Raw genomic sequence first — 24,799 nt, 5'->3', positions numbered from 1 at the left:
GCGCTGTGCGGGACGGGATGCTCTGCTCCCACCTCTGTGATTTTCAAACTTCCCAAAATGCTGGCCTGGTGACGGGGAACCATGCGTTGGGAGCCGCTGGTCAGTGGGCTGGAGTGGCTCAGTAGTGAGACAGTATTTTCTTTCTTTTTTTTTCTTTTTTTTTTTTTTTTTTTTTAATTTCCTGGAGCTCTTTGTTCTGGGTGGTGGACAGCTTTTGTCTGTTATTGCTGAGCCCGGCATTCAAAGGCAGGCATAGGATAGGAGAGGCTCCCTGGCTCTGCTCAGTAACAGCCTTGGAATTAAACATCGTCATTTATATTTAAGTAGGCTTAACTTCTAAATTATTGAAGCTATAAGCTTTCACTAATTCCTACTCAGTGTGGCTTTGTTGTTTTTTATAGACAAAAAAAAAAAAGAGATCACTTTCTCCTAAATTGGTGTAATACCCTGTCTTTTTTCTTAATATACATAGAGAGTATCAGGTATCATTTCCCCAGTAACGCTCAGAGATGCTATATGAAATTCAAGCCCATGTTTGGGCTTCGTCTCTCCCAGGAGGTTCAACAGGAGAATCCTGGGACGTGGTTTTCCCATGTGGTGGACATAGCAGGCAGCCCATGAAGCGGGACAGTAGTCTCACAACCATATACTTGTGCATTGTGTTTGGGACCCATTCTGGGTGCGAAGTTCACGCAGGGGTGTGAGCGTGTACCACCCATGCCCTTGGCCCTCAAACATCTGCTGGGGCCATCATGGTGCCAAAACTAAACTTCTCATTGGAAGTATATAAAAGCTAGCCAAGAGAGCGGCAAATAGGGCTGGTTCCCCACTCCTTTCCTTCCTGCTCAGTCTCAATTTTGACCCATGTACCCTGGTGCTATCAGCCTGGCATGGGCCGGTGTGGAGAGGCTCAGGAGCAGTACTGCCGGCAGAGCACTGCGAAACTGCTCTCATTTTATATGTGCAATGGAGAAAGCCTCTCTCCCTCTTTTCTGTCTGCCTGAACTTTTCCTTCTCTGATTTCCGTGTTTCTGCACACTCCCGTGTCACAGCGTGTGAAGTGCCAAGCAGCAACCTTATGCAGTACCAGCCCCTTGCTTCACAAACTCCTGGGATGCTGCTCCCCCCACACCTTCCCATCCCACTGCCTTGAAATATCTTTCTCCACCACGCTGGGGTGGCTGGAGCTGGCTTGCTCGTCTCGCCGCAGCATTAGGATCCAGTGCTGGCTCCGTCAGGAGCAGGATGGGACCCTGGCATGGGGCTGCAGCATGGGGTGCAGAGTGCAGTGGAGCTCATGCAAAGCTGCTGCCAGCGCCCAGCTTTCCCCCCTGGCAAGCAGTGAGCATTTGAGCAGACCATGTGCTTTGTTTGGTAGCTTGCAATAGATCTGGGACAGAAGATGCTTTTTTTCTGTGCTCCCTCCCCACCCCCCCACCTTGGTATTTCATGCTTTGTGCTCCTGGGCTTCTGACCCTGGATATTGTCCTTTTATTTGATCTAAGAAAACAATGCAGGAGCCCCCCCTCTGCAGATTAAGAATTCCCATTTAAATCAACCAAATATCATTGGGCAGGAACAGGAATAGTCCATTCAAAATTACTTTGAAATCACAACTTATTTAAACTTTACTGGAGCTTTTAGTTTTACAGAGTTTAGAAACTAATAAATTATGTAGCAGGGCTCATGAAAATCTACCCAAGTCCGTTTATCCAAAAGAATATCTAACATTTTGGTTTTGCAAGAAAATAAAAATAATTGTTTACACATGTTCAGGAGTCATTGGCAAGCATATAAAACTGATGGTTAAGGAGGCAAACATGTCAATAATTGCACTTTAAGAGAAGAGAGAGGCAAATAGGGGAGCGTACTGAGAAAAGCACACAGCATAGTGATCTGGCCTTGCTATTATATCAAATGTCACTGTTGTATCGCACCCTCCACTCAAGAGGAGCCCAGTCACTTAACAACCCAGCCCCACTCCTGCGTTGGTAATTTAAAACCAGAGTTTCAGAGCAGAGTCAAGGATTTGCTGCCTTTTTTTTTGGGGGGGGGGGTGGGGGGTGTTGGTTTTCTTGTGTGATTGTGTTGATGAAGCTAATGGCAAGTCAGGAGAATTCGGGTTGTGGTGGGTGATTCTGCTGACTTGTAAAGATGCTTTTGCAAAAGGATCTTTGCTGCTGAAACCTGAGAGTATGTGAAAAGGGAGAGAAGAGCTAGTGTTTCGTTAAAATGGCTCTGGTTTTGGAGCGAGCAGGATCGGTGCGGTGCTCAGCTCCTTGAGAGGAGCAAGGCGATGCTTTCCTCCATCCTGAATTTCAGGGTGGGAGGTGATAAGGCAGAGGGGATGGCAGGGTGGAGAGAGTGCTGTGTTTCCTTTGAATCCCCTGGATGCGGTTAAGAATTTCAACGGGTTTAGTGTGCACAGAAACTTCTCTTCCTCCAGAAGGACCTTGTCTTGCCTTTCCTTGCTTGCCATCCAGTTGTGCCTGCCGATACTCAAGCTGAATTTCAAGGTTCTGAGTGACGGGGCTGTGCTGGCTGGTGGTTTTTGGCACTGTGATGCCAGGATGCCCATGGCTCTCTTGGCAGCTTCGTACTATCACGCTCCTCCCAGCTGCTCTATCTAGTATCCACAGGCACCATCATCTACTGCGTGGCCAGTCTGTTCCCTGCCAGGTCTGTGCAAAGGACTGGCCATGGGGACAGCCACCTCCCTGATGCTTTCTTGCAGGGTTGGGGGCTGAAACTGGCTACTCCCCTGTTCTGCATTACAGTAGCCTTGGGGCCTGAAGCCTGGAGGGACCCCAGCTCTGGGCATAGCATTTCCCATCTTGGTTGCTGCCTTTGCTGTCCTCTCATGCGTGGTTGTTTCCTGCTCCATATTTGTATTGCTGATGCCCTCTGCGGTGAGACTGTGATCTGGTCAGGACCACGAAACACGTGGGGAATGCAAATAACAACACATCCTACGCTCAGCTTGCTGCCATGTTCTCAGTATGCCTAGTTGTGGACGGAGCTACTGTGGGCAGTTAACTTAGAAAAGGTCTCTGCCCTTTCTAGCTATACCAACAGGTTTTAGCCTGCCTTCTTTAGAGATGGGGGAGCCTATGAGGACTCAGAGCTTGTCCTGGGAAGGGTCTTTGTGCTGTGAACACTTCCAGCTTCCACGCTGTGTTCAGCAAGTGAGCTCCTGGGATTTGCCCAGTCTAGTCTCAAACGTCTGAAAATTATTTTGGGCAACTTTTCTGGCTTTTTGGGCTGTGTTTGCCTTCCTTGGCTAAAATCTATGTTCCCACTGAGGCAGCAATGCTGGGTATTTCTGGGCTTTGCATCAGGTGGCTGAGAGGTTGTGTTATCCTCAACAGAGACCTCCTGCAATTGCTTAACGAGTGGATGTCGTTTATACACCCTGATGGAAAAATCACTTTATATAGCCTCTTGTCTGAAAGGAAAGGGAATAAAAATTCTGAGCTAGTAAACTTTACTGTTAGCAAGATGTGGGGCCTGTTACAGCCTATTTGCCTCTTCTTTAAATGTAAATTTTTCTGGATGCCCTGAAGAGCCAATTTGCACATTACTGTAGTGTAATGCTTTTCTCCTTAGGGTCTGGGTCAGCCTCAAGGAGATTTAAGGGGGCACCAGCTGGATTTTTAGGCTACCAATTTCATTAGCCTGAAACCTGTTATGATCTGCTGCAGAACATTGTTCAGGTCCAGATTTCTCTTCCTTCCATATCCTCTCATTTGCAGAAGGATTTACAAAAATAAAACTAAAAAAACCTGAAAAAAAAAAAGAGCCATTTTTTGTAGGGCTGTCCCAAACTGCACCCAGGTTTCTGGTCCTAATACTCATCTGCATCCCACTATAGAAACCTTTGGTCCAGGAGTTGTGGGACTCCAGGGGCATCTTCTTTAGGCGTTATTGAAGCAGGCCAGAGGGGCTATCCTTGCTGGTGGTAAGGCTTACTGGTGGGTCGGTGCTGTGTTGTGCTGGGAACAAACACAGTATATCAGGAGAGGGCAAATTTCTGTTCATGAAAGGCTGTGTGCAGGTGTGTGTCATGCTGTTGGTGTGACAAGAGAGAGGGGAGATGGGGCTGCCTTGATCTCCCTGTCAGTGCTCCTGATGATACTGCACCAGAAATATCAGGGTGGACCTGGCTGCTCCTGCAGTATCTCGCCTTGCCACGAGCTCAGACCAGGCCCTTGGCAGGTCATTTCATCTCTCTGATTAATGTTCCCTGTCTAGAATGGGAGTAATAATACAGGCTTCATCTGTCGGGACTGTGTGCTCCCGGGGCAGGGATGGCCCTGCTGGCTGTGGGTCCAGGAGGATGAGCCGTGATGTGGTTGAGGTCCTTTGCGATGGATGTCACTGCTAATTAAAGTGGTGAGATTAGCTGCTGTATTTTTCAGAAGTACAGACAGGAGGGAAAGCCAAAATCGTGTTTCCCAATTGGAAAAGGACAATGCTAGGGTATGAGCAAGTTCTTTTGAAGCTTTGAACATGAATCACAGTGTCAAGTAAAAAATAATTAAACTTATTTTTTTTAAATGTACTTCAAAGTGTCTTTTAAGCTTCCCATTAATTCAAAGTTCTTTCTCTCAGTGCTAAATAAATCTCTTGGTTCAAAAGCACAAGTGCTAATTGGTTTCTTTGAGTATGCCTGTCTGATTGATCAATAGGGGAAGTAGTTTTTGTTAAATATTTGCACATATAGTCACATATTGTATTGCTTAGGGAGATGGTAAATGTTTCTCAAAAGGAGACTTGTAGAATGAGGACTCCAATTCTTGTGGCCTTTATGTCAGAGCTAATAACACTTCCTCCCTCCATCCTTTTGCAGAAAGCAAAGCAATTTTCCCTCACGTGGTCCCCGGTGCAGCCTGCTGGTGTTGAGGCAAGCGGGCTGTTCAGCTGCCTGTGTAACACCCCAGCCTCTAACTACAAATTCAAGCTGCTCTGAGCAGAGTTTTACAGTTTCTGCCTCGAGCAGAGGGCGAGCCATGCTGCCTCGCAGTCTGTTTCAGGAGGTACCCAGGACGTTGTGTGGGACAAGCTGGGTTTGGATTTGCAGCCAGCCATTGGAGAGGGCAGGTCTTTCAGACTCCCCGGGTGAACGTGCACAGCCTCAGCAATTTCCTCTGTCTCTCTCAATTAATTACACTTTTACTGTTTCCATGTGTCTTCAGAGTGTCGTTTACTTCCAACTTTGCAGCATCGTTTCTGTGCTAACTCACTGCTGACTACGAGCAGTTATTTATAACGGTGGAGCTGGGTCCTTCTTTTCCACCATTATCTCCTTGCTTTGTGTGTGCTCTCCCTCTGGCCCATCTGAGCTAACCTGTAGAACAAACACCAGGAGCCTTACCCTGCTGTGGAGATTGCTCCGTGAGTGTCCCTGTCACTTTGTCGCTCATTCTGAGCATCCTGGGGAGGCAGGGCTCTGTGTTCAATGTTTGCCTTTGAGACTTGGAGCCCCACAGTTCCAATCTTGGAAAGCCAAATCCCAATGTCCCTGTTTGAAGCCTGATCCTTGAAAACCACTTTTAATGCAAATAATCCCATGGTTACAGCCAAATGGGTAAGGGGGGTTCTTTAGAAGGGGACAGAGAAAGTATAAAGCACCTGGTTTCTACCATGCCTTGCACAGTTCTCAGTGGAGCGGCTGTGCTTTGGCCATGTGGATCTTAGGTCGGGCTGTTTGTGGACTTGTTTCTCATACCTGTTCCTGATGGTTTGCAACACTGGGCAGTGCGGCATCCCGGGGCCCATTCTTTTTTGAGAAAACCCCAAGGAACATGATGTCTTGTAGAAATACAGTATTGAGAGAGGTGTCCTTCTTGCCAAGCCCGCTCTGTGCCCACAGATTAGGCCACGAGGCTGAGGGCTGTAGGGAACAGAGCAGGCTTCAAGGTGACCTTTGGCTGCAGGAATGCCCATGGCCACTTGCTTGGTGCTTTCTGCACGCTGACATGCTGGGCTCAGCTTTCCCTGTACCACCAGTGAGTGCTGCAGTAGTGCGGACACATACAGGTCAGCTTGCCAGCATGGTGTTTGCCAACTGTGCCACCAATGTTTTACCTATTTGTGAGACTCAGACATTTATCCCTGGAAAGACAGAGCCATTGTTTTTTGCAAAGTGGGATACTGAGGCTCTTAGGACCAAAGCTCACTTTTTAAAGGCAATTTAGGATCTGTCTACTTAACAATGGAGACAGGCAATTTTTTTGTGTCTAATGTACCCATGGTGTCAGGGGGAGGTGTAGGGACTTCGGAAAAGCAGCAGAGGGTGTGTCTTTCAGCATCTAAATATCTTGGGAGAAGAGAGGCTTTTGGCTGAGTTTGCATGGAAAGCCCATGTCTGGGTGAAAGAGCTTGCCTTCTCCCAGCTCCCCAGATGGAGTGGGTCTGCTTCTCCATGTGTGTTAGTGGGTCACCTGGCCCTGAAGTCCCAGGAAAGAGTCAGTGGGCTTTCTTCAATGTCATAAAAGCATCCTATGAGAAAAGCGTCTGTTGAGGAGGAATTTGGATGCTTCTGGATGCTGTGCAGGTTACAGACCAGTTGCATGCTGTCCATTGCACAGTGCCACACCTTGAGGCATAGTCCTGATCTCTCCTACAGCCTGAGGAGACCCCAGGACCAGTCAGTGTCTGTCCCCACCCCAGCATGTGTCTGAGGGCACCAGTCCTAATTATGAGTGTCATCACTTCTGCTGCTTGAGCAGCCTGGAGTTCAGATGCAGACCGAATGTTTGTGGAGGTAAACATGATTATCTCCAATCACAGGCCTTAATGATGGTTATTATAATGACAGCTATTGTGGGAAGGGCATGTAATTATGTTGATTCTTCCTTTTATGGTACATATAATAATAAGCTGTTTTATCTAAGAGTAAAGGGAAGCTGGGGGAAGATGGGGCATTTATTTCATTAGGGATTTTTTCTGATTGCCTGTTAGGCTAAATCCTGAAATCTTGTTCAATCTTTCAGGAGGCAGAAGTCCCCCTTGGTTCAGTGTCAGCATGCAAAGGTCCTTATCCTACCTAACTCCCAGGAGCGCCCATGCAGGGAATGAGGCCCCAGCATGGTAGGTGCTGTTGGGACTCTGGCCACTTTGCAGAAAAATGCAGAGCATTCATCTAATTCCTTAATTTTCACAAAAAAAAAAAAATGTAATTGATGGGTTTGTGCTGGCTGTAGTCTAACTTGCTGAGAGGACCCCAGGGCTATCTCATAAAAAAGAAGTCACAGTGAGCAATAGATCACCGAGATGGCTGGAGCTAGCCTGACATTTTAAGACGTAATGGGTTAATAAAGTGTGTGGTTTAGGTGTTTATCATTAAGTAGAGTTTGTCCATTCCTTGCACACACTCATACCTTGACGGTAGTACCTTTGACCTGCCATGCACTACCCCTGCCTTCTTTGTCTGCTCTGTCCATCTGCCTCGGCTCAGGTTGCACTCAATGTTTATCCCCCATAATCCAATTTAAGTTGCCATAGAAAGCAATGGGGATTTACAGAAAGAAAGAAAAAAATCTCACTGGGTTTGCAGAGCAGACTAGACAGACTTTTTTCCCTTCTTTTGCTTTAGGATAACTGCTTCTTCTCATCTCTTTTATTTTTATCGTGCATTAATGATCTACCCTGCGCTCTGTTTTTGAGCCTAGTGTGGTGGGATCCTGTCCTTGATGGGAACTGTATTAGGAACAAGCATTACAAAGCCTGTGCTGTGGCTGGTGTTTGCCAAGAGAAATTGCCCATGTGTGTCCCAATTCTGTGAGCAGCTGTGGCATTGGTCCCCCTGAGTCCATGAAAAAAGGGGAGAAGCTGTATTGCAGGTTTGAGCAGCTGGAACCTCCACCCATTGAGGGCTGTTGCCCAAGAGAACTGCTAGAAAGGTTCACTATGTTTGGATAAAATTGTAGTTTTCCTACTTGGTTGGAATTTCTTCTCCATTGCTGTTCTTTAAATATATATATATATTTGCTTCCATTCCTGCATTTACACCCTTCAGATATTTATATGACTCCTGTTTCTTGGTTGCTTTTTGTATTAGCATGTATTGTGGGCCAATCTTTAAACAATAGCTCTATTTCTGTCATCTTCTGTAGCATCTAATCATGACTGTATGGCATATTATACCTAAAAAGGTGTGCTAGACCAGGTGAAGAATAACATGCCAAAGACACAGTGTTTAAGCATTCTGTTGGCAAAAGTAATAAATTAGGATGTATCTGTGTGATGGAAAGCAAGGGTTTGCCTATTGGTGGTACAAATTCTGCAATAACTTATCTCTTGTGGACATTATTTAGCATAATTGCTTTGCAAGAAACCTTTGGTATTGCTGAGCCAGAACATGGTGCATTTGTGTTTTGGTCCTTAAGTTGCTTTTCATTAAGGACTGAGTAGCACCAGCCTTTGCCTGTTACAGTGTGAGAGAGACCAAAGTGATGGAAGGGCATGGTGTTACGTGTGAGAGGCAAACAGCCTCCTGCTCTGCCAAGTGGGAGAGGTGTTGTGAAGATGCTGGTGGCAATATGGTCTGAATCAGGAGCTGCCAATGCCCCTGTTCACCCCCTCCGGCTGTGCTGCAAATGGGTCTAGGGCATGGCTCAGCCCTCTCTCTGCCTAGCTATGTGGGGGAGAGGAGTGCATTTCTTGAACTGATGTAAACTTCTGCTCCTGGAGTGGGAATGGCTGGTGCTCCGTGCTTGTGCAAGTTTGTGTTGCCTATTGCTGCAGCCCTGTGATGGGAGATGAAGAAGGCTGTGTGAAGTGGAGCTGGGGTTTGACAAGCTGTGTGCTTGCCTATCCCCTTCACTGGAGTCTCCAAAGGCAGCCTTGAAGGTCTGTGCCTATGGTTGCGCTTTTGGAAATTGTGCCCCAAGATTTTGAGAGCAAAGCCCCAGGAGGCAAAGCATGCCAAAGGGTTTCATGTTTCTCCAAAACACTTGCAACCTGTAGCCCTATTGCAGCCCACTCTGTCCAGAATGTTGTCATCAACCCTTGTTTGCTTCTGTAGCAGTTGGCTCTTGCTGCTTCTTGTAGACTCACTGCTGACTCTGTCCTTCTCTCTTCATTTCAGATTTTGGCCATTCCTCTGAGTTGGCATTCGTTGTGGAGCCTAGCGATGACATTGCTGTGCAGGAGCAACCCTTGATCCTCTACTGCCAGGTTGAGGGCATCCAGCCCATAACCATCACGTGGCGGAAGAATGGCGTCATGATCGTGGACAGCGAGAATGCCTTTATGTTGGCCAATGGGTCGCTTTATGTCTCCCACTTCCAGAGGGTCCGAGGAGATGGGTCCTCGGATGAAGGTGAATACGATTGCATGGCGCAAAACCACTATGGGCTGGTGGTGAGCCGGAAGGCGAAGATTCAGGCAGCGAGTAAGTATGGGCATCATCCCACCTGCATCTCGTGGGGCAATCCTGCAAGGGGCATTGGCTTTGCTGGAAAGGAGGAGGACAGTGTGGTGGGATGCTGGGTGTTCAGAGAGGGGGGATTAAAGAGAGGGAAGAGGAAAAAGAACTTGGAGCTGGTGTGAGGATCAGTCTGGCATCTAATCTGTGTAGCTGTCCAGGTGTGAAAAACCAGCTAATCAGCCTTCTCACGGAGAAAACTAAAACCCACCTTCTAGCCGTGAATCCCCTGTCTTGGAGGGGTAAGTTACATTAAAGTCGTGAGGTGAAAGTAGTCTGCAGTTCGTGTATCTCCTATGGTGTGTTTGGAAGTCCCATTGCTGTGCAGCATGGCTGGGCTCTGTTTGGCAGGTAGCGCTTTCCAAACCATAGGCAAAGACTTTCTGAAGGTCGTGGTTTCTTTCATTTTGTTATTTAAGGCGGGTAGTGTGGAGGCAGCAAGGTCTTATTTACTACCCCACATGGCAGTGCCTTTGGGGGCAAGGCTAACACCACCAGACAGATTGTCTGATGGGGGAGCCTGGAGAAGGAGGGAGATGAAAATGTCAGTGAGGGAATGAAATTTAAAGGTGCAGGAGGAAGAATTACAGGGCAGGCTGTGACTCCAGCCCTGCACAGTACCTGGCTTAGCCCATTATATTGCTGTGGCCAGAGCAGTTGGTCCTGTTGGGTCTCCTGCCATGCAGGCTGCTGGGCTCCCCCTTGCCGGCTCTGGTTGCTGGTTTGTGTTTGTCCCAGGACTGATGGCAGAGCTCAGGTGTCGTGGCATGGTGTTTCTGTCCCTGTTGTGTTGGTGGCCAGCTTTGCCCACATTTACCCACAGACTGTCTGTGGGCTTTGGGACTGCAGCTGCTAATCATTTTTGCATTCAACCAGAAGTCACTGCTAGGTGTAATTTATATATGAGTGTGAGGAAAGGTGTCTGGTATGGTCCTGAGACTTGGCTGAATGCTGTTTTCTTAAGTAGGTTCTACTGAAGGATTCTCCAACTTGTTTGGGAGATGGCTACCACTCTTCTTTCTGTGCAAGCCACTTATTACTGCTTCGTGTGTGTTTGCAAATTGCACTGTGATTTTTTGGTGCAAAGCAGGAAAAGTCTACAGCAAGGTCTGGGGCCAAGGTCCCCTGGCTGTACTCCCCAAACTGGGGGGGCCTTTTAAAGAGCTGCTGCCCATTCCCCGCAGTGCCAGGGCCAGCTGGTAGCCCACCAAGGGAACACTCCAGCCCTTGTGTATAACAATTCCCGAGTGCATGAAGTGGCCATCTGCAAACCTAGCTTTTCAGTAGTGTAAGAAGTGACATTGTCAAGGAGCCAAGGGCTTTGGGTCTGTGCCAGATTAGCAGCTGGATCTCAAACTTGTCAGTCTTGTGGTGCTAAACCTTGGAGCACTTTTGGTGAACAACTCTGGCATTTATGAGCTGGGAGCTGGCTGATGCACAAGCACAATGTCAGACTTCTCAGACCTGTAAACAGGAGACCTAAGAGCCAGAGGAATTACTTTTGGGATAGTGGATTGTCAATAAACACTGTTATCTTGCTCCTGCATCAATATGTATGTGATGTGCTCTGTGTCCCTGAATAGCATTTCCTTTTGTAGCCATAGTTTCGCCTGAACCAAAATGAAAAAGGGATTGTGTTCAAAATGCTCTGGACTCTATTCTGGCTTCAGGCTTGGTTTCTTGCCAGCCCTGAGAAGAGGTCTGGGTGAGGCCAGCACAAAACAGGGGGCACCTGGCCTCAATGTCACAGGTGCTTGTGGATAATGGGAATAAAACAGGATGTTGTGGGCAAATGTAACCTGCTGCTCAGGGTGAGCTCCCCCACTGTGCCTGAACTGCAGGAGCATGCACTTGCACTTCAGACTTGGCTTAAACCTAGATGAAATCTCCTAAGAATGAACCACAGTTGTACCTTCAAGCCCGCACGTCTCAGGGGTGGTTACACACAAGTAACAGTGATTTTCCTTGCCCAAGTCCCAGTAAGCAAGTCAAACAACGGAGGAGGGTAATTACCCCCATTTTAGAAATGACAGGACCGTTGCATCAAAGAAGTGGGTGCTGGCTGCCTGGAAGGAAAAAAAAAAAAAACAACCAAAAACAAACCACTGAGCGCTAAACAGTCCTTTGCGGAGCAGAATAAACACTGCCGGTGGGTAAAACCTCATCCCAATGCTGATCTCTTCTTCCCTCAGAGCCTGACATCGGAACACAAAAGCAAAGGAGAAATAAGAACCTCTCACAAACAAAAATCTTGAAAGTTGATCAAGGCCATGCTACTGAGGAATAAAAGGGATCTGACAGACTGGAGCCCCTCGAGAGCTCTGCTGCACTTTTCGCTGTCTTCAAAGGCAGGCTGTTAGTCTCATATCACTGTTACAGACCCTGGCTTTGTATTATTGCTTGGAATATAATCTTCTTGGCTTGGAGGAATGTACATATTTGCATTCAGGAAATGTGGGCTGGATATCATATTTTTATGTTTCAAATTTACTTCAACACTTGGCATTGAGTAAAATTTAACTGGAAGAATATGCTGCTTTCTGCTGCTGCGCATGCAGCCCCAATGAGCTCAAGGTGCATGCAGTTTCCCCATGGAGCAGGCACTTAAAACCTTCCTCCTAAAAACTGACTTGTTAAAATTTAAAATTTAGGGGAATTTCTGTATGTCATCATTATTAACCAAAGATACTCAGCAGAGGGAATTGGACCTTGGCTGGTTTGTGGATTGGCGGGTCAGGTGCTAAACACATTTAATAATATTTTTGTAGTGTAATCTTCTTTTGACAAGTACAAGTGTGCAAGGAGCCTATGCGTGACTGAGTTGAGTGAAGGCCTTCGGCATTTCCACCCGCTGCCTAACATGCTGGTTGGAATTTTTTCAGTTGCTGTTTCTGCATCTGTTCAAACCCTGGCGTGTTAGTTTAAAAGGTTGTGGAATGCAACATGTTTTTATAACGTGATCAGGTTATTGAATACAGATCTTTTCTTTCTCCTAATGACAGTTTCATAATTTTGCATGACTCTGAGGTGTCTTAATTAAAATCAGTTTTGTAGGCAGAGTGTTCTCTGGAGGCACTGCTTGGCTGAGTCTTCGTGTGTCTCTTTGAGGAGCTGTATTTCCCTCGTGTTTGCCAGAAGCTGATGCGCACCTTGGCAGTCTGTGGATGAAGATACCCTCTGCGCAATAGTAATGGCTAGCGTCCATTCCTTTGGAAGGCAAGCTACCCAAAACACAGCTGCCTTTATTCTCACCTCCACCCTTTGCTTGACTTGGCCTTACTTGACTCTGATTGTGTTGTCTCATGGCATTTCTAGCCCTTTTTGCCGATGCTGTAATTTGATGGAGCGGGGTCTACATCATCATAAATCACAGCCCAGCCGGTGGAGTAAGACCCATTGATTATATCACTCAATAACAAGCAGTTACCACTAATTGGAAATCACCATCAAACTGGGTATCGGATCAGGCTCTGCACGCATCCAGCCTGAGAGTAGCAATTTTCCCTGTTTGATCTATTGCTATAAAAAAAATAAAAGGAAAGAGGGAAAGTAAGTCAATTGTGCAACTTAAAGCCAAAGAGGTTTCTTGAAGTTTGGTGAAATGGACCTGCCCAGTATTTAAAGTACTGTGCGACCTGAGAATAGCTCTGGAGAGATCTGAGCTTGTAAAGACACTTTCCTCATCGTGTCTTGTTGCAGAGGGACTGTTGTAGCCAAGCATGGCAGCACACATCCCTGTACTCCTGTACTCTTCTCTTCTCCCTTACCCCCCCCCCCCCTTCCACATCCTGTCCCAAATTCCACTCCTCCATCCCATTGTGCCTGGCTGTCCACGGCACTTACGCTGCTGGCAGGAGGGCAGGATTGATAGCCTGGGCAAGGCATATATTATGTCTCTTCTCTGCATTGATCACTGCAGACAGCAGCAGCAGCTCCTCTCACCCAGCCTGGGGCCAAGCATGCTCTCCCCACGAACATGCTGCTGCAGCCTCCAGGCCAAGGGTCTTAAGGTCATCTGCAAAATATAAAAAGGGGGGAGGTCTGGTGCATATGCATGCTTGCAAGTTGGTTTCCCTGCCAAGTGCTGTGGCTAGGAGGGGAGGTTGGGAATTGTGGGTTTTTTAAAGCAGCAAAGATCTTCCCATCATTTCAGCCCCTCTGCACAGAATATATTCAGGGTTTAACCTGGAGCCCCCTTTCCAGGCTCTGGGGTGGTGGGAAGAGCTGCTGAGCCCAAATAATGGCAGCATTTATAAGAGTGTAGAGACAAGAAGGAAGTCTAAAAGGATTAGGGAGAGACAAAGGGGGCTGATTATTTTATGGGTCACAATACAAGGCATTAGAGTGAGATCACAAAGGGATGTAATTACAAAAGAAGGCCATACTGGGGGGATCAAACCAGGATTAGAGTGGGAAATGTTTTTACACAGTTTTGTTCCACTCATTATGAAGTTAGCATTTTAAATTAAGGTTTAAATAAGGTGGCACCAAAGTTGTCACCAAGATATTTCCTGGGCAATGCCACTGTTTGGATGCAGATTGTGAGTCTTGGCTCAAAACATCAAGGAGACCTTTAACACATGGGTTTGTTGTTGGCTTTTCTTGTGTGCGTACAGTATCCATATTGTCAGCAGAGCCCTACCTATACAGCTTGTGCTGAGACCAAGTGAAGCTGTTTCTGCAGTTGGGAGTGGGATACTTGTGTGATGACATGTTTTAGTGGTGTGAAGCATGAGGTATATGTATGCTTCTAAAGCAAGTGCCCTGGTGTCAGTTTGCAGCTCTGGAGACATGGTCCTGTTATTCCCAGGAACTTTTGGCTAATGGTTGCTTGTGTTTTATTGCAGTTTAACCCCTGGTGTTGCACACCAAGTTTCCTCCTTCGACAAACAAGATTTTTTTCTTTTTTAATTTCAGCTGTGGCTCAGCTTGCATGTAATGCCCTTCCTTCTCAAATGCTGAGCAGAAGGGCTCAGTCTTGTTGCCAGTCACGTTTCTTTGTTGTCTGTGCTGTGAATGCTTACGGTCTTGGTAAGCCCAGAGCAAGTTCTCGGCTTGTAGCAGCGGGTCTCAGAGGGAGAAGGTATCTATGAGGAATTACTACAAAAAAAGGAAAAGAAAAAGAAATTATGTAGAGCGAAAAGACTGTGAGAGGTTTCCAGGGGATGGGTATGATGGGTGAATGGGTTATTTCCCTCCATCAGCTCTTTTGGCTGCCTCTAAGACATGTTGGCTCACATGATGCTGCCTCTCACATCTGTACAGTTGCAGTATTTGGCCCTGTGTGTGCTGCAAAACAAATGTGCAAATATAGGAGTCATCAGGGGGAGATTGGAGAGATTTGACTAGAAATTTTAGTAGATTTGCGGGATTAAAAGAGTATGTCACTTACCACCCACTGCATTTCAGTGTCTGCACATAACAGCCCAGGATTCATCCTGAGACTTGAGCACATTATAAGACCATATTTCTTTTGGCTGCTCATTTCTTAGCAGTGTGATAGTTATTTAAATACCATCTTGCACTTCTTCGCGAGGATTCTAATGTGGATGCACCAACCTTAGCTCTGGCAACGTTATCTCTCATATAGGGGGTTTGCACTGCAGGCAGTAATGTCACTTAGTCATTTCTATAAAGCTCAGGGGAAATATATCAGAAGAATTTCATTAATGGTAGCACTGTTGAGTTATTTGTCTCAATTAACTCTTGGAGCACAGCTGAGGAAGTTCTGACATTTCTGCAGCCCATAAGTGCAGCATGAGGCTACTCCTGAGTTCACTGCCTGCTTTTTTAACACAGGGTGATGCTCTGCCGGTACCAGTGCAGGCAGCTCTGTGGAGACAGCACCATGCCCAGCCTCGTGTGCTTTTATGCTGCTTGTCCTTCTGCCTGCTGCTTTGCTCCAGCCTTTCCTTGAAATGTGGGGCCACCCTACTCTGTTATTTTATTCAGGAGGCCGGGTCTCTGCTACCTGAGTCTTCTGCTTGCAGTCATAATCCCAGGATATCTTTGGTGCTGTCACCTAGAGCAGCTCTTTATCCACTTACACTTGTCTCAGCTTGAGGATTTGTAATGCCACTAGTTATTGAGTTGTTTGGTTTTTTCCAGTGGGCTGGTGATGGCGTGATGGTTATATATGGCTTTCACTCTCATTCTGCCCCACAAGGGTCCCAGCTGGCCATGGTGTGACCAGTAAAATCCCTGTACTAGCTGTGCCTCAGTTTCCCTTCTCTGAACCTGGGGTGGGTTTACTGTCAGTGCCATTGTTTGCACACCCCTGTGAGCACCTTGGTGGGGGCAAGTTGCTGTTTTGTGTTTACTGGGCACTCACATTAGCTGAATATTGTGTTTCATCCGTGCCATCACTTCCCTGCAAGCCTGCCAAGAGGCGAAGGGTGCACGGTGGTGGGGAAAGGCTAGTGCCCAGGTGAGAGAGGGGCTGCTTTTGTACCACTGTTAATTGGCAAGGCTGTGAGTGGGAATTGATTTTCAGGGGCATTTGACCAGAGCAATCAATGCTCTTGATCTAGTGGGTAACCAGTGAGTTAAAGGAAAGCATCACAGCATTTGCCTCGAAGCATTGGTCATAGCCATAACTCACAGTTACTGAAAACAGCAAAATATGTAAATAAATAAGAGGGCACAGAAGCTGTAGAGAAATATTCCCAATTTTGTCAGGGACATGTCTTTTGTGCTGACCCCTGCTTACATTAGCCTGCCCGCTATGAGCCTGGGAATTTGGGACCCTACTTCGAATGTTCAGGGCCTTTGGATGCAGTAGTGATATGAGTGAGGGCAGACCTCACAAATCCCTTCTTATGTGTGAGTCCCACATGGGGGCCAAGGCTGCTTTCCCAGGGCTAGCAGGGTGAGACCTGGGAGAGCTGTCAGCTGGAGCCCCCTGACACCAAGGGATGCTGGATCCCAGCTCCATGCACCGCCTCTTCCGCTCTGGTTTTGGCTCTCCCGCTGTCACAGCCCTGTTGCTGGGAAGGGAGTCTGCTCCCACTCCTCCTAGGCACAGCATATGGTTTTCAGAGAGGTTCTTGCTTTAAACCCAATTTTACAGTTGGGTTGACTGAGGCAAAAGGAGGTCAAACGATTCGCCTGAGGTCACTCAATAAGTGGCTCAGATTAAATCTCAACCCACGATGCTGCCCGTTCCCAGCGCTGGCTGTGCTGGCCGGACCAGATGGCCTTCTGAATGCAGCATCAAGATCCTCAGCTTTTTCTCTACCTCATTGTTCTCCATTGTGGGCTTCTGAATGCAGGACCTTGAAAGTGAGAGTCATCTGGATTTGCTGAGTCCAAGTTATTCTGTTTAATGATATGGATTCGCAGGAGAGGGTTTAAACACACTGCTTTGCTACGAAGGTTTGAATTTTGCAAGATTTACCTCTTTGCTTTGGTTTTCTGGTGTTAAAACTCTCTCTGCCTTGACCAGCTACAATTGGTCCCTTAGAGTTTTGGCTGCCCCACTGCTGCCTCACCGGCTGCGGGGCTGCCCTGGCTTTGTATCTGCACAGGTTTGTCCATAGAACTGTCAGGCCCCACTCCCTGCGATAATTCCCTGGGTGATTTTGCTGCAGCTTCTGCACCACTGTGGTCTGTCTGTGCAGTTCGTATCTTCCCCCTTAGCTTGGTCCTGGGATCACACAAGGGGTCAGTGCAGGGTGCTGCTGGACAGACAGTGGCTTGTGTTTGGCGCTGGGAACCTGTAGGCTCTGTGTTAGCTCTGGAAACAGATCGAGATGCTGACATCTCCCTCCTGATCTGGTGTGGTGCCCCATACATTACTCCTGACAGTAGCAGGGACTACAGACACAGTTAAAGAAGTGCATTGGGTATTGTAAGATGACCTGTCTCCCTACTGTCTAACCTAAGGAGCTGCCTGGAAAAGTGCAGCTCCATAACCTCTTTTGGAAAGCAGGTGGGCAAAGCCTCAAGACTTCCAGAGCAGAGACCATCTGCCTGGGGCAGGCTGTGGTCCTTGGGGCGGTGGGGAGTTCTGTGCCTGCACATCCCTCTGTGTCCAGCCTCCTGCGGGAGGGCCCACACTCAGGACTGACGCCACTCATGTGCCTCAGTAAGTTGGCACCTCTTGAGCATGTCTTGATTAATGGTGGGTTTTTTGTCAGTCCTAAGAGGCCCCCATTATGTTCCTTTGATGCTGCATTTTGCACTTACCACTGTCGCTGAGCTCAATGACTAATTTTCACAGGTCATAGGAGAGGGACAATGGATCAGGCCACATTTGGAAGAAACAAATGAAATTTTGCTGCAACTGAGAGCACTAATTAAGAGTGAGGATCAGTTTGGGTGTACAAAAGAGATAGTTTTAAGCTGCTGGAGTGTAAATGAGTGGTGGTGTTGCAGTAGCAGAAAAGACTCTGTGTGCGTATACTTCAGCTGCAGCATTGTACTCCACTGCATTTGATCGATCCTCCTGTGCTTATTCATAGAGGAAAAAACAAGTGTTTTCAAACCAAGTGTTTTCTTGCCTGCTGTGCCCAAGAAGGGCAGGGACAGCCAGCCTGCCAGATCAAGTCATGGTTGATCCCCGTGCAATGTTTTTGGTCAGGAGCAGGAGCTTGTGTTTCTTCAGTCACATTGCTTATCTTAGAGCATGGCACAGTGAATTGGCTGGTGGCTTTTGAGCACAGTGCATTGTGTTCCCTGCCCATCTCTACGAGCAGGATGAGGCCCATCCTCATCTCAGGCCACAGTTCACCCTACCAGGGATTATGCTGCTTTGCTGAGACTGCAGAGGAATGCTGTTTTGGAGGAGATGTGAAAGAGGGGATGGGGCAGTGAACTTTCATCAAGGAGGATGTCATGGATGCAGCAGGAGGGACAAGGAAAAGCCAGCAGTGCACAAGCTGGGTTCATGACTTCACTGAGCATTGAAGAAACATGATTCATGTTTGCCCAAGTCCTCACATACAACAAAAAGTCAGAGCTAATGTGTACTTGGGATGAGCTGGTTGCAAATGTCCGAGTCCCTAGGCTGTGTCAGTTAAAATCAGTTTGCAGATTTTTGAGGGTAAAATAACGTCTATTTTTTTGCTTGGATTTTCCTTGGGCAGAAAGGTAGGAGCATCAACTGGAGCATCCTTTTGCCAAGAGGGTTCTCTAGGACCTGTGGGGTTCCCATGAAGCAAAGGCTAAATGGATTTGAATCCAAATAGATTTACGGTCCTGAGCAAACCTCCAAAATGATCAGGTGGAAGTGGCAGTCACCCGTTTTCCCTTGTTCCTTGGTGTGGTTTGCCTATTACCATTTTTTTAATCTGCACCTCAGCATCTTCCCCAGAGGGCAGAGAGGTGTTCAGCCTCAGTCCAGGGGTTTGCTTTCGTCCTGAGCATTATGTGGTGGCATTGCCCTGAATGGCCAAGCAGTGCAGTTGCATCCCTTGGGTCCCTAGCGTGTCGGCTCTGTCTAAGGTGAAGGTGCTTGCCAAGGCACTTTGTTTGCTCAGAGCAGTATCCATGTGCAGCTCACCATGGTTTCCCACGGCAATGTGGAAAGGGGTGGGAGGAAAAGTCCTGACTGCATCTTTCATTAGTGATCCTAATGCCTGGTGGGAGAGGAGAGGCAGGCCCCCAAGAGGGTCAGCTCAAACTGTCTCTCAAAAAAAAAGGAGAGGAGGGAGGAGAAAAAGTCTTTGCATGCTGGACTGGCCATTTGAATGACGGCAACAAAATTAATTTATTTTTTTTTTAATGGTGGCCAAAGAGAAGAAAGCTTTCTTGTCCCCTGGGATACCCACGAGTGTTCTAGATCTTCTCAAAGGCTCAGGTTCTGCAGGCACCCAGCAGCTCTAGGTGACAGAGACTGGTCAACATCCTAAATACAGAGCCTGGGTACTAGTCTTAAGGATCCAAACTTGACTGTTTTGGCTGAAGCAGCATGGTGGTTGATGCCTTGGGAGGCCTGGCTCCTCTACTGCTGTCGTGTGTGACCCTGGGCAACTCTCCCAATGCCCTTGTATCTCCAGGAATCGGAGATGGAGGCATTGGTGCTCTCCAGCTCCTCTCAGCCCCTTTAGGTTTGGAAGCCTATCACCCACAGACTGCACTGAGCTGGACCAGGGGACACTGACCCCGCTTGAAGCTGTCAGAGCTCATTATCAACACCAGCAGCTTGTTCTCACCACGGTGGTTCTGGGGAGGCCAGTTCCCTTCAGGCGTGCTGCTTGGCACCACTTGCTCTGTGGCTAATAGAGGTTGAGGAGTTGGGGCTTTGCATGGACCTCGTGTCACTGCCAGGTGTTGATTTTCATGAGGCTTGTGGGTCTGGCTTTTCTGAGACCTTTGAGCTTGTACTCAACAATCCGGAAACCAGCCAGAGGGTTCCAGAAGTTCTAGGGGAAGACAGAGGTCCCTACATCAAATATTCATATGCAAAAGTCTCTTAGACAATGAATTTTAAAAGCCAGCGTGGGTATAGGTAGACAGGAGCTGTTTGTGTTTCTGTGCTGGGGAACACGTACAAGCCTTTCTGTTTTAAAGAGTAGTTTGCATACTTTTGAAGCACCTCTGTGATTCATGCTGCTGCATCCCGCCAGGGAAATGGGATTTGTTCTTGTACAGCTCCCTGCCCAAGGGGACCTTGCTTAATTTTTCTTTTGCTAACTAGGTTCCCCCAAGAATGAGAGATTACCTGATCTTCCAAAAGCGTTTCCAGTGTGTGGAGAAGTCTGGATGACTCACAACTTTTAATTAGCTCTCCTGACCGAGGCAAAGATCCCTCCCTTCCTCCCTCCCTCCCTTACAGAGAGGTGGTGATTAGAATTACAATGAAGATAATCCAGACTGTGTGTGTAGGGTTTTCTGTAAGCAGAGAACAAAGCAGGACATCCATCTGGTGAGTGTGAGCCCATAATACCTTTCTGCTCATTTCTCCAGTGCAACAGGAGCTGCTTGGGACGGAAGCAGGCTCATTATTTTGGAAAGGCTTGCTGACACGCAGAGCAGGGCTGGTTTGTAATCTCCAAGGCACTGAAACCACTGCTCAGGAAGGAGCATTGCTTTTATTTTTAAGTCCACCTTTGTGTTTCTCCTTGTTAAAATCTGCAGCGATGAGGGATACCAACCTCTTCTGAGGCTGCCATTAATTAGTGTATGAATGAGTGATGCCCTTAGTTTTAGCAAGGCTAATCAAAGCTGTAAGGGAGTTTTAAAAGGCACTACCCAGCAGCTGAGCTAATCCTGTCCTGTGACAAATAACCCAGCAGCCACGAGGAAATGTATTAGCTGGAGACAACTTCCTTTTCAAGTGATGCTATTTCCCCTCACTTAGAATCTCCGTCTCTGTACTGGACAGAGCTCCTGCCTCAAAACTTTGCCATCACCTTATGTCCTTTCTTTGCAGTGGGAGGCTTGCCTTGTGCTGCGGGGTCTGCTTTCCTATATTGTGCACTGCAGCGGGCAGGAAGAGGCAAAATTTGCAGCAGAGAAATGCGATGTTGGGCCCTGAGGCACGGTGCTACTGCGCATTATGGTCAGCTGGATTTTGCCAGGCTGCTCCAGCACTGCGAGAGGATGGGTGCATTGTAGTGAGGCCACCTCAGTAAGAAAGAAACAACAAAAAGCCGTTGTGGAGGAGCAGCCGGTGCTCCATGCTGCCACTTGCTGCCATGCCAGCAGCGCAGTGCATGCTTCGACTCCTGCCATAGCAACAAGTTCATCCTTAGGCCAGTACAACGGTTGGCTGCAATGTGGCAAGGCAGCCAGGAGCTGGTCCAGCCTCCAGCATCCCCAGAATGACCCAGGGAAGCAGGAGGGATGGGATTAGGTTTCATGCCTGCAAGATGCTATGCCTGCTGCAAAACTCAGACTGTTGGTTTCCTACCCCAAAAGGACAGACCGGCTGCTGGGTGATCCTTCTGGGGTCATGGGCTGGGCAGCATCGGTGTGCAGAGTCATGGCACCTCTTGCCCTCCAACACAAAAAGCTCAGGGAGGAAGGTGGAGAGCCCAGATCCAAGGAAATGTTGCTCAAACACAAGAAATCCATTTCTCTTATTAGTGCTTCAAGCACTAAAAAAATCCCCCCTGCGTATCAGAGCTAGGTGCAGCCTTTGCTTTGAATGAAATGTCTTTTCAAGCCGGGATCCCGGGTATCGAACTTGCTGCTGGCACCTCCTGGCAGCCCTGTGCAAGCCAGGCATGCCAGTGGGATGCAGCTGGTGCAGCTCAAAGGGAAAATATAATCAGCTGTTGAATGGCAGAGATTTGAGACATCAGGCCAAGGCTTCGTATTTTGATTTTGCGGTGCATGCTGTGAAATTTATAGGTGGAATATTTCTAGGGAGCTGCTTTGCTTCCTGTAGGAAAATGGGGGAAAAGTGGAAAATAAATACTGTGTTATATTGACAGCTTCCAACATTAAAAACCTGATTTGACCTGTCTTTCCTCTTCCAAAATTATAACACTTGTTCTGAATTCTTGATATTAAATAATAAGAAATTATTAGTTCCTTTAGGTCGTCTATTGACGTTTAGCTGTTAAGATAGACTTAAGTCATGTTTCTAGCATTTGTGATTAGTGAAGAAAAAAAAAAAGCTTGAAAATATCTCACTTGATGTAATGAGAGCTAAGGTTGAGAGAACTGCGAAACGCTGAAAGTTGAGGCTTCACGATATTGCCAGACATTGCAAGGTCCTTGATGACATGATGAGAACTGGGAAAGCTGAATAAACTGATGAGCTTCTTCCATTCTGGTCCCTTGTCATGTAAATAGGCTCCAATCTGCATGTCAGATCCCTTGGGTAAGGGAGTGTAATAACATTAAAAGATAAGACAGCAAAAACCCCAAGGAGTGTGTTAGCAATCTTTAAACAGGCAAAAAATATGCTTGGAGGAGTTTGGATCGGGTGAGAGTGCTCCTCGTTACTGCTCTGCTTCTAATGTAAAAAGGTAACTGCCGTGGCTTTAAAGAAAGTACTTTAATGCTACATAAATATAATTGCTTCGATGAAATGTCTTTAGCCTCCTGAGGGAAGTTGTAGTCTGGTAAGCCTTTAGATATGAATGGACGACTCTGTAATTGCTATTGTTTCTGAGACACATTAGGAAGGCCTAATGCTGATCACTTCTGGCATGTTATGGAAGCAGCGTAATGGCAGTCCCACGCAGCGTGCAAGGGAAGAGGGTATTAGTATGCATTTTGCAGGATGAAAAACTGACAAATGCTTCAGGACTGGAAGTTTTTTTTCCTAATTAGATTGTGGGCTTGTAAATTTATTTGATTTTTTTTTTCCTTTTCCTGCTGGTATGCAGAGTGAAGGTATCTAATTCTTTGCAATTTAGGCTTTGGGTAATGAGCTTGAAGGCAACATCTCAGAGGAGTGCAGAATTGATGGGTTAGTACATCAGCTCTGGTTAATGCAGTCTCCTGACTCTGACAGGGTCCAAACCAGCTGGTTCAGAGAAAAAAGCAAGACATGGGTACTGAGAACAAGTATTTTTAAATGTTTTTAATACTGATTAGTAAAACATGGGATATTCTGGTACATGGGTTGTGCTTCCACCTCTGGATTGGGAGCAGCTATGCTTAAAAATCAGAATCCGGTCTCAGAGATCATTCCTAAGAGATATCTTGGGTTGTCTCGTGGTTTTGGAGACTGTAATCATCCCATTTTCCAGCTTTTCTTCACGGCACAGGGCCCAGAAAGGCTAGCAGACTGCTCTGGCACAGTAAGCAACTAGGCAAGATTGGAAGACCTTACCCCATCCTATCAATTCTGGCTTTGGTGGCATTTTTCCTGAGAACAAGTGAACCCAGGGTCCTGAGATGCGGCAATGTAGCCGGGAGGACTGGCACATCCTTTGGGATATCAATATAATACTTATGCTATCAGCTGGACCCAAACTTACTCCTCATTTTCTACTGGACAGTGTTTTTAAGTGTTGCTCAGTGTTGTTTGACTGCAGTCACGCTCCCTGCCAGAGATTGAGGTGTGTTTGCAAAACCAGGGAGGTTTCCAGACCTGGCTGGAAGAATTAAGGCCAGCACTAGAGCTGTGTATGGCAGGCAGCTGAGATCTCCCATCGCACCGATATTCACTCATTACAAGTTAAACTCTGCATGTGGCTGGATGGTCTGTAGGGGTTAGTCCATCTTCTCTTATTGAAAGTGGCATTACTTCCCAGCTTTGCCATCATTTTCTTTGCTTTTCTATTATCATGCCTTATTTCCATGGCTCCCCTCCCAGAGGTAAACATTACTTAGTCTAAGGGAGACGTATTCCCCATTTGCAGAAACTGGCCTGCTGATCCCTGGGGTGGGAGCCTGGCCAAGCAAAAGCCATGGGATTGCCCATTTTAGCTCTTGCCTTTGTGTGCTGACCTGGACTTTGTCCATGCTGTCAGGTGCATGCACAGCCCGGCTGCTGGGTGTTTCCTCCTTTCCTCAGCAGCTTGTATACTTTGTCATTGGTGCTCAGAGCTGCAGATCTGTTTTATGGCTTTGTTAGCACTGACTTCTGTTTAGGAGTGGTATCAGTTTATGGTTATTTTGTTGCTGGATGCTGCAGGATTATCTGTCACCTAGCAGACAAAAAGGAGATTAATTTCTGCCCTTGGGTTGCATGGGTGTGTCCTCTAAAATGCTGCTCTCCTCCCACCATCCTGTGTGCTTGTTTTCTGATGTTGGTCCCAAAATGTTTGGGAGCTGTTACCCAAAAGGCTGGGAGAGAGGGTCTGGAAAGAGCTCTCCTTCTGGGGACAAAACAGAAGAGATGGGGTTAGGTTCTTTATCATTGTCCCGTCCTTGCATAGCGACCGATGCAAATGTAGTCCTCATCTCTGCTGCACCATTTAGCATCCTATTACAAAACAAAAAGTAATAATTTACTGATGCTTTCCCTTGAATGTTTAGCCTCAAGTGGAAAATCTTGGTCTTACTTGGAATTTATTTTCATTCTGGAGATTTTTACTGCCTTCAAAAACTTCACTTATAAGAGTGGGATTTTATGGCTCTAAACTGTTTGGTTTTAAAGACTGGTTTTTTTCCCTGTGGGCTTTCTTTTAAGGAAAATGAGAGGAGTCATACATATACATTGACATACAATAGATTGTCCCAAATTAATAACACACTGTTTTTCACGGTGAACACAGTCCTGGCTGCTGTAATTGACTCTCCATCCTGGCATGCTGTTAATTAGGATGAACGCTTATGTGAAAACTCCACGTATGGCCGGTGCCAGCTTTCATAATAAGTTGCCCCAAAAACGTGAGGAATGAGGGGTAGTGAGTCAATGAAAATCCCGACATAAATTGACTTTTTGTGTCCTGGCAGTGCTTGGCTGAAAGCCAATGACAATAAGAGCCCAGCGTGCCAGAATTCACAGGCAAATAACACTTT

At 47.0% G+C, this 24,799-nt stretch overlaps 1 protein-coding gene across 1 annotated transcript in view; it reads left to right on the top strand.

Annotated features, from left to right (window-relative positions):
- The window catches only part of IGDCC3 (immunoglobulin superfamily DCC subclass member 3), a 112,271-nt gene that overhangs the window by 2,070 nt on the left and 85,402 nt on the right, over window positions 1-24,799 (top strand). Inside the window, exon 2 of the mRNA XM_055793760.1 lies at window positions 9,092-9,397. Within this exon, the coding sequence (XP_055649735.1) occupies window positions 9,092-9,397 (306 nt within the window). The remainder of the gene's footprint in view (window positions 1-9,091; window positions 9,398-24,799) is intronic.

Source organism: Falco peregrinus, chromosome 1, assembly GCF_023634155.1.
Source record: "Falco peregrinus isolate bFalPer1 chromosome 1, bFalPer1.pri, whole genome shotgun sequence".
Classification (NCBI taxonomy): domain Eukaryota; kingdom Metazoa; phylum Chordata; class Aves; order Falconiformes; family Falconidae; genus Falco; species Falco peregrinus.
This window is presented reverse-complemented; position numbering and strand designations above follow the sequence as displayed.